Source organism: Chiloscyllium punctatum, chromosome 6, assembly GCF_047496795.1.
Source record: "Chiloscyllium punctatum isolate Juve2018m chromosome 6, sChiPun1.3, whole genome shotgun sequence".
Classification (NCBI taxonomy): Eukaryota; Metazoa; Chordata; class Chondrichthyes; order Orectolobiformes; family Hemiscylliidae; genus Chiloscyllium; species Chiloscyllium punctatum.
In genome coordinates this window covers 75,360,596-75,374,792 of record NC_092744.1, presented here as the reverse complement: position 1 = coordinate 75,374,792, position 14,197 = coordinate 75,360,596, and the positions used below count along the sequence as shown (strand labels likewise).

At 44.7% G+C, this 14,197-nt stretch overlaps 1 protein-coding gene across 1 annotated transcript in view; it reads right to left on the bottom strand.

Moving 5' to 3' along the window:
• The window catches only part of inpp5d (inositol polyphosphate-5-phosphatase D), a 112,108-nt gene extending 105,660 nt beyond the window's left edge, over positions 1-6,448 (bottom strand). The window contains exon 1 of the mRNA XM_072572947.1: positions 6,126-6,448. Coding sequence (XP_072429048.1) covers positions 6,126-6,259 — 134 coding nt within the window. The 5' untranslated portion in view covers positions 6,260-6,448. The remainder of the gene's footprint in view (positions 1-6,125) is intronic.
• Positions 6,449-14,197: the final 7,749 nt, after the last annotated feature.

Here is a 14,197-nt window from a genome sequence, read left to right as displayed (position 1 = left end):
CAAGCAGTTTATGATCCCTGTAAATAGCTTCAGTACCATGTACACTCATGTTTAACTGAACAGAGCCTTTGCTGGCGTGTGGCATTTGAAAATACACAGCACTGACAGATTTTCACACTGGTCGGTGCCATAATCCACTTGCCTTGTCTTCTGCCCACAAGCATTTGATGGACATGTGCCAATTTCCTTAGCAAGGTGGCATTCGGATAGATGTAAGAGCACCCAAGTCCCTCTGAGCCTCAATATTTACTATCCACATGTCTTTTAAAATGTATTCTACTTTATATTCTTATGAGCAAATGGAATGAGCTCACACTTCCTCCATTGCATTATTATTGGGACGACCTAAAGGAACTGATATTGCAGGGGAAGGGGAGAGGTTGTAGATGATCTCTTCGAAAGGACATACGAATACAAGATAAAATGAAATTCACTGTTCAATCCTGAAAAGCAACTTGTCTTCATCATTGGGAATCTCGTGTGATGAACAAATTGACTCATGGCATTGAATAAAATCACCAAGAATTAAAATAAAACGCAGCACGGTGGCTAAGTGATTAGCACTGCTGCCTCACAGCACCTGGCCCCAGGTTCAATTCCAGCCTCGGGTGACTGCCTGTGTTGAGTTGGCACGTTATCCCGGTGTCTCCATGGGTTTCCTCTGGGTGCTCTGGTTTCCTCCCACAGTCCAAAAATGTGCAGGCCAGGTGAATTGCCCATAGTGTTAGAACATAGAACATAGAACAATACAGCGCAGTACACGCCCTTTGGCCCTCGATGTTGCACCGATCCAAGCCCACCTCACCTACACTAGCCCACTATCCTCCATATGCCTATCCAATGCCTATTTAAATACCCATAAAGAGGGAGAGTCTAACACTGCTACTGGCAGGGCATTCCATGAACTCACGACTCGCTGAGTAAAGAATCTTACCCCTAACATCTGTCCAATACCTACCACCCCTTAATTTAAAGCTATGCCCCCTCGTAATAGCTGACTCCATATGTGGAAAAAGGTTTTCATGGTCAACCCTATCTAAACCCCTAATCATCTTGTACACCTCTATCAAGTCACCCCTAAACCTTCTTTTCTCCAATGAAAACAGCCCCAAGTGCCTCAGCCTTTCCTCATACGATCTTCCTACCATACCAGGCAACATCCTGGTAAACCTCCTCTGCACCCGTTCCAGTGCCTCCACATCCTTCCTATAGTATGGTGACCAAAACTGCACACAAGACTCCAGATGCGGCCGCACCAGAGTCTTATACAACTGCAACATGACCTCAGGACTCTGGAACTCAATTCCTCTACCAATAAAAGCCATTACGCCATATGCCTTCTTCACCGCATTATTTACCTGGGTGGCAACTTTCAGAGATCTGTGTACATGGACACCAAGATCCCTCTGCTCATCCACACTACCAAGTGTCCGACCATTAGCCCAGTACCCCATCTTCTTGTTACTCTTACCAAGGGGAATCACCTCACACTTACCCACATTGAACTCCATTTGCCACCTTTCTGCCCAGCTCTGCAGCTTATCTATATCCCGCTGCAACCTGACACATCCTTCCTCACTGTCAACAACTCCACCAACCTTCGTATCATCCACAAACTTGCTCACCCAACCTTCTAGCCCCTCCTCCAGGTCATTTATAAAAATGACAAACAGCAAAGGTCCCAAAACAGATCCTTGCGGAACACCGCTAGTAACTGCACTCCAAGATGAACCTTTACCATCAACTACTACCCTCTGTCTTCTTCCAGTCAGCCAATTTCTAATCCAAACCTCCAACTCACCCTCAAATGCCATACCTCTGTATTTTTTGCAGTAGCCTACCATGGGGAACCTTATCAAACACCTTACTAAAATCCATATACACCACATCTACCGCTTTACCCTTGTCCACCTCCTTTGTCACCTTCTCAAAGAATTCAATAAAGTTTGTGAGGCACGACCTGCCCTTCACAAAACCATGCTGACTATCCTTGATCACATTATTCCTATCCAGATGTTCATACATCCTATCCCTTACAATTCTCTCTAAGACTTTGCCCACAACAGAAGTGAGGCTCACCGGCCTATAGTTACTAGGGTTATCCCTACTCCCCTTCTTGAACAAGGGAACCACATTTGCTATCCTCCAGTCTTCTGGCACTATTCCTGTAGACAATAAGGACATAAAAATCAAGGCCAATGGCTCTACAATCTCCTCCCTTGCTTCCCAGAGAATCCTAGGATAAATGCCATCAGGCCCAGGGGACTTAGCTATTTTCACCCTTTCCAGAATTTCCAACACCTCTTCCCTACATACCTCAAAGCCGTCCATTCTAATTAATTGTGATTCAGTATTCACATCAGCAACAATGACCTGTTCCTGACTGAATACTGATGAAAAGTATTCATTCGTGTCTCCCCAATCTCTTCAGCCTCCACACGCAACTTCCCACTACTATCCTTGACTGGACCTATTCCTACCCTAGTCATTCTTTTATTCCTGACATACCTATAGAAAGCCTTTGGGTTTTCCCTAATCCTACCAACTAAGCACTTTTCATGTCCCCTCCTTGCTGCTCTTAGCTCTCTCTTCAGATCCTTCCTGGCTACCTTATAACTCTCAATCGCCCCATGTGAACCTTCACGCCTCATCTTTACATAGGCCGCCCTCTTCCCTTTAACAAGGAATGCCAATTCCTTATTAAACCATGGCTCCTTCACACGACCCTTTCCTCCCTGCCTGACAGGTACATATTTATCAAGGACACTCAATAGTTGCTCCTTGAACAAACTCCACATATCAATTGCGCCCTTGCCTTGAAGCCTACTTTTCTAAGCCACGCATCCTAAGTCGTGCCTCACCGCATCATAATTTCCCTGCCCCCAGCTATAACTCTTGCCCTGCAGTGCACACTTATCCCTCTCCATCACTAGAGTAAAAAGCGCTTTAGTCAGAGGGAAATGGGTCTGGGTGGGTTACTCTTCGGAGGGTCGGTGTGGACTTTTTGGGCCGAAAGGCCTGTTTCCACGCTGTAGGGAATCTAACCTAACTATATTGCACCATCTTATGAACAGAAAGATTTAAAAGGCACTTCGCAGTGACTGAAGGTTTAGCAGAGGTGGTCAAATGGATTGTTGACAGATTTGTTTTAAGAATGGTTTCAAATGAGGAGAAAGGTAATGGGCCTTGACTACCAACTAGAAAATGTTATGTTATGTGGGGTAAAAAAAATTTCTTATTTGTTCCATCCTCACAAATACCGTTGCAGGTCCTCTAATCTTGACTACTTCAAGATGCCCCTCAAATTTTATATTAAAAAGGGTAAAAATGCATTTTTGTTTGGAAGGGTACATCCAGTTTGTCCAAACTGCCAGAATATTTTTGAATCAAAACAGATGTTACTGAATGATGTGAGGCACACAGTGGAAAGAGGAAGTGTGAGTTTGATGTACAAGTTTATAAGCACCCATCAGCTACAAATCAATAGATTATTATCACTTAGAAAGCCCTCGGGAAATTCAACATTTTCCAGCCTGTTGTGAACACAACTGTTTTCAGATCTATTTACCCAAGTTGCTATAATTTCTCAGAAAAGCTCCTTCTGATTAAGCGGTGAATCCCACAGCCATTTCCCTTGAAACATAATGTTGTTCACCCTCACTAACAAACAATTATTTCACAAAATGAGCCCTGTAACCAAGGGTGTCAGAGCTTGGGCCATTTTACTACTGAGTGACATGATCTAACTCATGCCTTTGGTTGCCCTTGTGTTAAGTTCCTCAATTCTCCAAAGCTGCCAACACAGGCTTGTCCTCCCTCAAGCACAGAAGAATAAAAGTGAGTTTACTGACTGGGACTTTTAAGTTAACAGATTTGGTAGGATATAGAAAAGCCACTGTTCTCTCCGGTATCAGAATCCGGAACAAGAGAGGCAAATCAAGTTAGAGGTGACAAAAGGAACACTTCTTCACACAAAAGGTGAGTGGGAAATCTGGGATTCTCTTGCTTCCCCCGCCCACCACAGAAAAAGGTTGAGAATTTGAAAACGGAGGTTAAACTTATTTTTATTGAATGAAGACCTGAGTTTTTGCAGTCCATCAAGTTGCAAAGCTGGAAGAGTACAACAGGTCAGACAGCATCCGAGGAGCAGAAAAGTCAACATTCAGTCCTCACTGTCTCCTTGTTGTCTAAGTAATATTCTATACAAGTTTAACAAAACCTCTCACGCTTATGACTATCCATTATAAATACACACTAGTTACTTCTGACCTTATTAACTTCTGTGTCTAATTAGGGACTTGTGCATCTATACAAGAATATCTTTCACTCTTCTATCCCATTAATAGACTTACATTTCATGTAGCATTTGACCCTTTTAGTAGACAGAGCTCTGCTCAGACCATACCGGAGAGTACTGCATTATACCTATCTAGTTACCTTATTTAAAAGAAAAGATCAATGCATCTGATGTATTTTAGAGAAGTTTACCAGACTAATAACTGAAATAGATAAATGTCTTATGAGGAAAGCTTGACAGGCCAGGCTTGTGTCTGCTTAGTTTAGAAGCATATGTGGCAACTTGATTGAAATATGTAAAAGATCCTGAGGGGTCTTGACAGAATAAATATGGAGAGGATGTTCTCTCTTCTGAGAGAACCTAGAACTAGGGGTCACTGACTAGGTGATTACCGTTCTAAAAGAAAAAGATGAGGCAAATTTTGTTCTGCAAAGAGTTGAGAGTCTTTAGAAATCACTCCCTGAAAAGCCTGAGGAAGCAGAGTCATTGAATAATTTTAACGCAGATATATATAGAGATCTTTGTTAAGCAAGAGCTTAAAAAAAGTAGGAATGCAGATTTGTGAATACAATCAGACCAGCCCTAATTCGATTAAAGTGACAGCAGTTTTCAAAGGCCGAATGACCTCCTCCTACATCTTATTCAGATGTTTCATTGCTTCTACCAAAACGCCACCGCGCAGTGATGAACTGAAATTAATTTGCTAATTGCATAAATGCCCATCTTGCAAGTGTAGCTGATTTCCCAATCAACCTGTCCAGAGATAATTTTACACACCTCTAAAGCAGGTGAGGCTTGAACCCAGGCCTCCGGACCCAGAGATCGGTTCACTACCACTGTGCCTTGTGCAAGTGCCCTCATGCCAGCTGGTATGGAGCATTAGAAAACGGTGGGTTCATTCAAGAACAAACTATCAATTATTTACCAACACTGCAAAAGTGAAGGACACAGTGAAGGTCAAAGCAAAGTTGCTGGAACAGTGTCCAGTAAAGTGGGACTGAATTTACAACCTATGGGAGTGGATAGAGGAGAAAGCATGGGGAAGGGTCTTCAGTGATCAATGAAGTGATAGAGGCAAGTCTTTAAAAAGAAATGTAATCACTGACCACTGAAATAAATAACTGGATTTCCTGCTTCAGCTGACCCACATATTCTGGACAGCATCGCAACATGGGGAGGGGAGAATAATTGCGGTGATTAAACCCAGCTCTGGTTTAACGCTGAGAGAGGAAGGAGCAGCCTGTAGCATTTTATCGCTGAGATCTCAAAATCAGTTTCTCTCCGTGGAACACGTCCATGCACTACTGTTTGAAAGGAAACCTATTTTCTAGCACAGGCTGTAACGCACACAGAGTCAGGCAATTATCCACAAAGTGGAGGAGAAAAGGCAAACACAGCCTCTCAGCACAAGTCTTGCCTCCAGCAGAAGATGCGAACCCGCAGCGATGCATTTAACCATTTCCCTGCTGTTTTGCAGCCCAGGGACGGCGGCCAGCCCAATCACTTCCAGGACTCAGAGTGAAGTCTGGGTCGAGACTGACCGCTCGAATATTGGGTGATAGTTACAGGAGGGGATAGGTCATTACAAAACCCTGCAATTAAACCCAACTGACTAGACAGAGCCGGTGTACTGTATATGTACTATACTTCCTTCATATAGGAGTTAAACAGGTGAATGGAGCAGCCCATCCTTGAGAAAGATATGGATTCCCACTGGCAGCCCCCACAGCCAGGCTGGGAGAGTGACCCCCCCCCCCATTCCCCCGACCTGTCGCCAGACTATACCCCTCAATGTAAACGCTCCTCCCTCCCACCCATCCCGACTTACAGCAAGCACAGGGCTAGTGCTCCTTCGCAGGACTCGCTGTGCCGGACCAGAAAGCTGCCGTCCTGAGCGGCTTTGGCGAGCAGGCTCTCGGCCATGGGCCGGGAGATGTCCTCATGGTACCAGCGATCGTTCATCTTTTCCTCCGTCAGCTTATTCCATCCAAAACCTCGGCTCCCGCTATAAACAGAGCTAACCCAGAGTCAGCTCGCCCTCAGCCAGCCTTTCCTGGCCGTGACGAAGCCGGACTGAATTTCACTTCCTCAAAGCACTGTCAGACAGACACACAGAAACAACTCGTGTTTCAGTTTATACTAGCGCAGCAGAGCCTCCCATTCACTCCTCCCTCATCAACACTCAACTAAACACACACATTCAGTCCTCCTTCATCAACTTGCCCCTAAACACTCATCAACTCTCCCCTGAACACGCATTCACTCTTCCCTCATTAACATTCCCCAAAACACTCATTCACTCTCCCCTCATCAACACTCCCCTGAACACTCACTCGACCCTCATCAACTCTCCCCTAAAAATTCATTCACTCTCCCCTCATCAATTCTCCCCTAAACACTCATTCACCCCTCCCTCATCAATACTCACCTAAACATACATTCACTCTGCCCCATCATCACTCCCCTGAACACTCATTCACTCTCCCCTCGTCAACTCTCTCTTAAACACTCATTCACTCTCCCCTAAAAACTCATTCACTCTCCCCTCATGAACAGTCCCCTAAACGCTCATTCACTCCTCCCTCAACAACTCTCCCCTAAACACTCATTCACTCTCCTCTCATCACCTCTTCCATAAACACTCATTCACTCTCCCCTCATCAACTTGACCCAAAACACTCATTCACTCACCCCATATCAACTCTCCCCTAACCACTCATTCACTCCTCCCTCATCAAATCTCCCCTCACTCATTCACTCTCCCCTAACCCACAATCCCCTAAACACTCATTCACTCTCCCCTCATCAATACTCGCCTAAACACTCATTCACTCTGCCCTCATCAACACTCCGCTGAACACTCATTCACTCTCGCCTCATCTAGCGTCCCCTGAACACTCAAGCACTCTCCCCTCATCCACTCTCCTAAACACTTGTTCACTCCTCCCTCATCAAATCTCCCCTCACTCATTCACTCTCCCCTAACCAACAATCCCCTAAACACTCATTGACACTCCCCTCATCAACCACTCATTCACTCTTCCCTTATCAACTCTCCCCTAAACACTTATTAACTCTCTCATTAATACTCGCCTAAACACTCATTCACTCTCCCCTGAACACACATTCTCTCTCCCTCATCAACACTCTGCTGAACACTCATTCACTCTCCCGTCATCCACACTCCCCTCAACACTCATTCACTCTCCCTTGAACACTCATTCACTCTCCCCTCATCAACTGTCCCCAGAACACACATTCACCCCTCCCTCATTAACTTTCCCCTGAATATTCATTCACTCCTCCCTCATCAACTCTCCCTCAACCATCATTCACTCTCCCCTGATCCACACTCCCCTAAACACTCATTCACTCCTCCCCAATTAACTATCCCCGGAACACTCATTCACTCCTCACTCATTAACTCTCACCGAAACCCTCATTCACTCTTCCCTCAGTAACTCTCCCATAAACACTCATTCACTCTCCCATAAACACCCATTTTTACTCTCCCCTCAACAACACTCCTCTAAACACTCATTCACTCTCCCCTCATCTACTCTCCCCTGAACACACATTCACTCTCCCCTCATCAACACTCCCCTGAATACTCATTCACTCTCCCCTCATCAACTGTCCCCTGAACACTCATTCACACCACCCTCAGCAACTCTCCCCAAAACGCCCATTCACTTTCCCCTCATCAACTCTCCCCTGAACAGTCATTCTCTCCTCCCTCCTTAACTCTCCCCTAAACACTCATTCACTCCTGCAGCATCAACTCTCCCCTGAACACACATTCACACCACCCTCATCATTTCTCCCCTGAACACTCATTCACTCCTCCCTCATTAACTCTCCCCTAAACGCTCATTCACTCTCCCCTCATCAACACTCCCCGAAACACTCATTCACTCTCCCTTGAACACTCACTCTCCCCTCATCAAAACTCCCCTTAACACTCATTCACTCTCCCCTCATCAACATTCCCCTAAACGCACATTCACTCCTCCCTCATTAACTCTCCCCTAAACACTCATTCAGTCTCCCCTATCACCTCTTCCCTAAACATTCATTCACTCTCCCCTCATCAACTCTCCCATAAACACTCATTCACTCCTCCCCTCATCAAGTCTCCTCTGAACACTCATTCACTCCTCCCTGATCAACACTTCACTGAACACACATTCAATCTCCCCTCATCAACCCTCCCCAAACACTCACTCACTTCTCCCTCATTAACTCTCCCTTAAAGTCTCATTCATTCTCCCCTCATCAACTCTCTCCTAAACACTCATTCATTCCTGCCGCATTAACTCTCCCCAGAACACACATTCACCCCTCCCTCATTAACTTTCCCCTGAATATTCATTCACTCCTCCCTCATCAACTCTCCCTCAACCATCATTCACTCTCCCCTGATCCACACTCCCCTAAACACTCATTCACTCCTCCCCAATTAACTATCCCCGGAACACTCATTCACTCCTCACTCATTAACTCTCACCGAAACCCTCATTCACTCTTCCCTCAGTAACTCTCCCATAAACACTCATTCACTCTCCCATAAACACCCATTTTTACTCTCCCCTCAACAACACTCCTCTAAACACTCATTCACTCTCCCCTCATCTACTCTCCCCTGAACACACATTCACTCTCCCCTCATCAACACTCCCCTGAATACTCATTCACTCTCCTCTCATCAACTCTCCCCTAAACACCCATTTTTTACTCTCCCCTCATCACACTCCCCTAAACACTCATTCACTCTCCCCCATCAATTCTACCATAAACACTCATTCACTCCTCCCTTATCAACACTCCCCAAACACTCATTCACTCCTCTCTCATTAATATCATCCCAAACCATCCATTCACTCCCCTTTATTAACATCCCCCTCCCATGAAACATTCACACCCCTTCATCATTAACAGTCCCCTGAACACTCATTCACTCCTCCCTCATTAACCATCCCCTAAACCATCCATTCACTCTCTCATTAACACTTCCGTAAACACTCATTGACTCCTCCCTCATTAACACTCCCCTACATTCACTCCCCCATCAGTAACACTTTCTTAAACACTCATTCACTTCTCTCTCATTAAAACCCAGCAAACCTTTCATTTACTGCTCCCTCACTAATATCTTTCCCCAGAACATTCGCTCCTCCCTCATTAACACTCCCCTAAATACTCATTCACTCTTCCCACATTTACTCTCCCCTGAACACTCAGTCACTCCTCTCTTATTAACATCCCCTCCTCCGGAACAATCACGCCTCCCTCATTAACACCCTCCAAACCATCATTCACTCCTCCCTCTTTAAAACCACCCCTCCCTCTTTAACATCCCCCAAACTAAACAATCACTCCTCTCTCCATAACAACCCCCTCCCCTGGAATAGGCTCCCCTCAGATGACCTTACCGGGTAAGACAGTGGAACAGCAATGGCAGGAGTTTCTAAGAGTAATTCGGGAGACACAGCAGAGATTCATCCTGAGTAAAAAGAAATATGATACAGGGAGGATGAGGCAACTGTGGCTGACTAGGGAAATCAGGAATCGCATAAAAGCAAAAGAGAAAGCATATAATGTGGCATAGGGCAGTGGGAAAGCAGAAGATTAGGAGGCTTACAAAGACCAACAGACGGCAACAGAAAAAAAGACGGGATAAGAGTAAATAAGAGAGTAAGGTAGCCAGTAATATTAAGGAAGGCTGTAAGAGTTTCTTTAGGTATACAAAGGGCAAAACAGAGGCAAAAGTGGACATTGGGCTGCTGGAAAAATGATACTGGAGTAGTGGTTATAGTAGTGGGGAACAAGGAAATGGCTAAGAAACTGAATAATCACTTCGTGTCAGTCTTCATGATGGAAGACACAAGTAATATCCCAAAGCTTCAAGAGAGTGAGGAGGCAGAGCTGAGTATGGTGGCCATCACCAAGGAGAAGGTGCTAGAAAAACTGAATGGCCTGACATTCTAAGGGAGATAGCTGAAGAGATAGTGGAAGGGTTAGTGGTGATCTTCCAGGAATCACTAGAATCAGGGACGGTCCCAGAAGACTAGAAAATGACTAATACGACACCCATTGTTTAAAAAGGGAGTAAAGTAAAAGATGAAAAGTTCGTCAGATTAGCTTAACCTCAGTCGTGGGTAAGACCCTGGAATCCATCATAAAGGATGAGATTTCTGAATACTTGGAAGCATATGGTAAAATAGGGCAAAGTCAGCATGGTTTCATCAAGGAGAGGTCATACTTGAGAAATCTGCTCGAATTCTTTGAGGAAGTAACAAGCAGGTTAGACCAAGGAGAGACAATGGATGTTATCTATCTGGACTTCAAGAAGGCCTTTGACATGGTGTCACACAGGACGCTACTGAGTGTCAGATAAGGGCCCATGGTGTTAGAGACAAGGTGCTAGCATGGATTGAAGCTTGGCTATCTGGCAGAAAGCAGAGAGTGGGGATAAAAGGGTCCTTCTCAGGATGGCAGCTGGTGACAAGTGGTGTTCTTCAAGGCTCAGTGTTGGGACCACAATTTTTCACATTATATGTTAACAATCTAAATGAAGGAACTGAGGGCATTCTGACTATGTTTGCAGATTATACAAAGATAGGTAGAGGGACAGGTAGCATTGAGGAGGTGGGGAGGCTGCAGAAGGATTTGCACAAGTTAGAGTGGGCAAAAAAGTGGTAGATGGGCTACAGTGTGGGCAAGTGTGACGTCATGTACTTTGACTGGAAGAATAGAGGCATGGAATGTTTCCTAAATGGGGAGAAAATTCATAAGTCTGAAGTGCGAAGAGACTTGGGAGTCCTAGTCCAGGATTCTCTCAAAGTAAACTTGCAGGTTGAGTCAGTAATTAGAAAGGCAAATGCAATGGTAGCATTTATTTTCACAGGACATGAATATAAATGCAGGGATGGACTTATGAGGCTCTATAAGGCTCTGGTCAGACCACATTTGGAGTATTGTGTGCAGTTTTGAGCCCCATATCTCAGGAAGGATGTACTGGACCTGGAGTGTGTTTAGAGTAGGTTCACGAGAATGGTCCCAGGAATGAAAACCTTAACATATGAGGAACGTTCGAGGGCTCTGGGCCAATACTCAATTGAGTTTAGAAGGATGAGGGGGATCTAATTGAAACATACAGAATAGTGAGTGGTCTAGACAGAGTGGATGTGGGTAAGATGTTTCCATTGGTAGGACAGACTAGGACCCCAGGGCACAGCCTTAAAGTAAAGGGAAGACCTTTTAGAATGGAGATAAGGAGAAACTCCTTCAGCCAGACAGTGGTAAATCTGTGGAATTCACTGCCATAGAAGGCTGTGGAGGCCAGCTCATTGAGTATGTTTAAGACTGAGATTGATAGGTTCTTGAGTATCAACGAGATCAAGGGTTACGGGGAGAAAGCAGGAAAATGGAGTTAAGAAATTTATCAGCCATGATTGAATGGCAGAGCAGACTCAATGGGTTGAATGGCCTAATTTCTGCTCCTATGCCTTACGGTCTTATTCACTCCTCTCTTGATAATGAACCCTCCACCAGAATATTCAGTCCGCCCTTGATAACAATCCCCTGCCCATTCATTCCACCCTTATTGACACCTCCCCCCAGAATATTCACTCCTCCCTCATTAATAACACCACTCCCCCACCCTAAATCTTCACTCCTCTCATTAACACCCCTCAAACTACTCAACCACTCCCCTCTTACCTTTCAACCTATCCACCCCTCTCTCATCAATACCCAACAAACCATCTGCCTCCAATCACATTAACAGCTCCACATATCTAGTCCACTCTCAATATAGTCAAGCTTTTCAACCCTTTTTTACTTACATTCACCGTACCATTCATTCCTCTCATTGACAATTCTCCCAAACTATTCACTCCTTTGTCATTAACACCTGCCAACTGGTTCATTCTAGTCTCTAAATGTCCTTTAGGGAAGGGAAAGCAACTATACTTTCCTAGTTTTGCTCACATCAATATGGTTGACTTTTAAATGTCCTCTGAATATGACCTAGCAAGTCACCTTGTTGTATCTATCTACTTCAAAATTAGATAAAAGGAATTAAACCACATGGACCACCCAACTTTGACCCATGCACTTGAAAGGACAACATAAAACACAGAGAGAAAGCGAGGACTGCAGATGCTAGAGATCAAAGTCGAGAGTGCGCTGCTGGAAAAGCACAGCATCCAAGGAACAGGAAAATCGACATTTCAGGCATAAGCCTTTCATCAGGAATAAAGCTTGTGGGCCAGGGTGGGGAGGGGGGTGCTGAGAGATAAATGGGAGGAGTGTGGGGTTGGAGGGAAGGTAGCTGAAACATAAAACATAGCCCTGTTAAGCCTGCAAAGTCCTCTTTATTAATATCTAGGGCTTGTGGCAAATTGGGAGAATTGTCCAATGGACTCGTCAAGCAACAGCCTGACATTCACATTTACAGAATCGTATCTTACACACAATGTTCTGGGCACCACCATCAACATCCTAGGATACATTTTATCCCATGATCAGGACAGATCCATCAGAAGTTACAGCACATAGGTATATACTGACAAGGGAGTTGCCATAGGAATCCTCAACACTGATAACACACCTCCATGAAGTCTCATGACAAATATGGGAAAAGAAATCATTTGCTGACCATTAACCATTGACTCCACAGTCAAACCTTGCTCCCCCCACCCATCCCTCCCTCCCCCCCACCTCCCCCAACACCCAACCCTCCAACTAGCATTTAGAAGAAGCTTTGAAAGTGGAAAGAATGTACTCTGAGTAGAGGACTTCAATATTCATCACTAAGTGTGGCTCTGCAATGCTATGCCAAAACAAGCTGGCCAGTCCTAAAAGATAAGTTCGGAGGCAGGGTCACTCAACCCAACATGTTAACTCTGATTTCTCTCCACAGATGCTGCCAGACATGCTGAGCTTTTCCAGCAATTTCTAAAAGATTTGTTGCAAAACTGAGTCTGCAGCCTGTGGTGGGGAAACCAACAAAAGGGAAGAAAATACCTGACCTCAGCCCCTCAGCAACCTGCCTGGCACAGATGCAGCTATCCAAGATAGTATGTGTGAGAGTGACCACCACACAATCCTTTTGGAGATGTAATCTTGCCTTCCCATTGATAATATCTTACATTGTCTTGTGTGGTTCTATCACTACACTAAATGGATAGACTTCAAACAGATCTAGAAACTCAAGGCGTCCATGAGGTGCTGTGGTCCATCAATAGTAGTTGAAATGTGCTTCAATGCAATCTATAACATAATCTGTCAATCCTCAAGACATTGTTAAAAGCTGTCATGGATTGTGATACATTAACCAGCTCAGTTTGGGTTCAGATCTCATTTTAGCCTTGATCAATCATGGAGAAAATAACTAAACTTTGAAGAGAAGTGAGAGTGACAGTCCGTGACATCAAGATGGCATTTTTCCAAGCGTGGCAACAGGGACTCTAGCAATACTGGTGTGATTGGGAATCAAAAGGGAAAGATATATGCTGGTTGGATCCATACTTAGCAGAAAGGAGGATGGTTGTGCATCAATCATCTCAGTCTCAGGATATCACTGCAGAAGTTCCTCAGGGTAGGGTCCAAGGCTCAACCATCTACAGATTCTTCATCAAAGGACGTAGCCTTTATCATGACATCAGTGGTGGGGGATATTCATTGATCGTTGCATATTCACAACTACTCAGATACTGAAGCAGTCTGTATCCAAATGCAGGAAGACCTGCTTAATATTCAGGGCCTTGCACTGAGAATTAGCAATTAACAAATACTCAACACAAAAGCCAGGCAATAACCATCTTTAACAAATCCCAATATTAGCATCACCTCCTCACATTCACAAGGTATTAGAATTATCATTAGTCATGCACC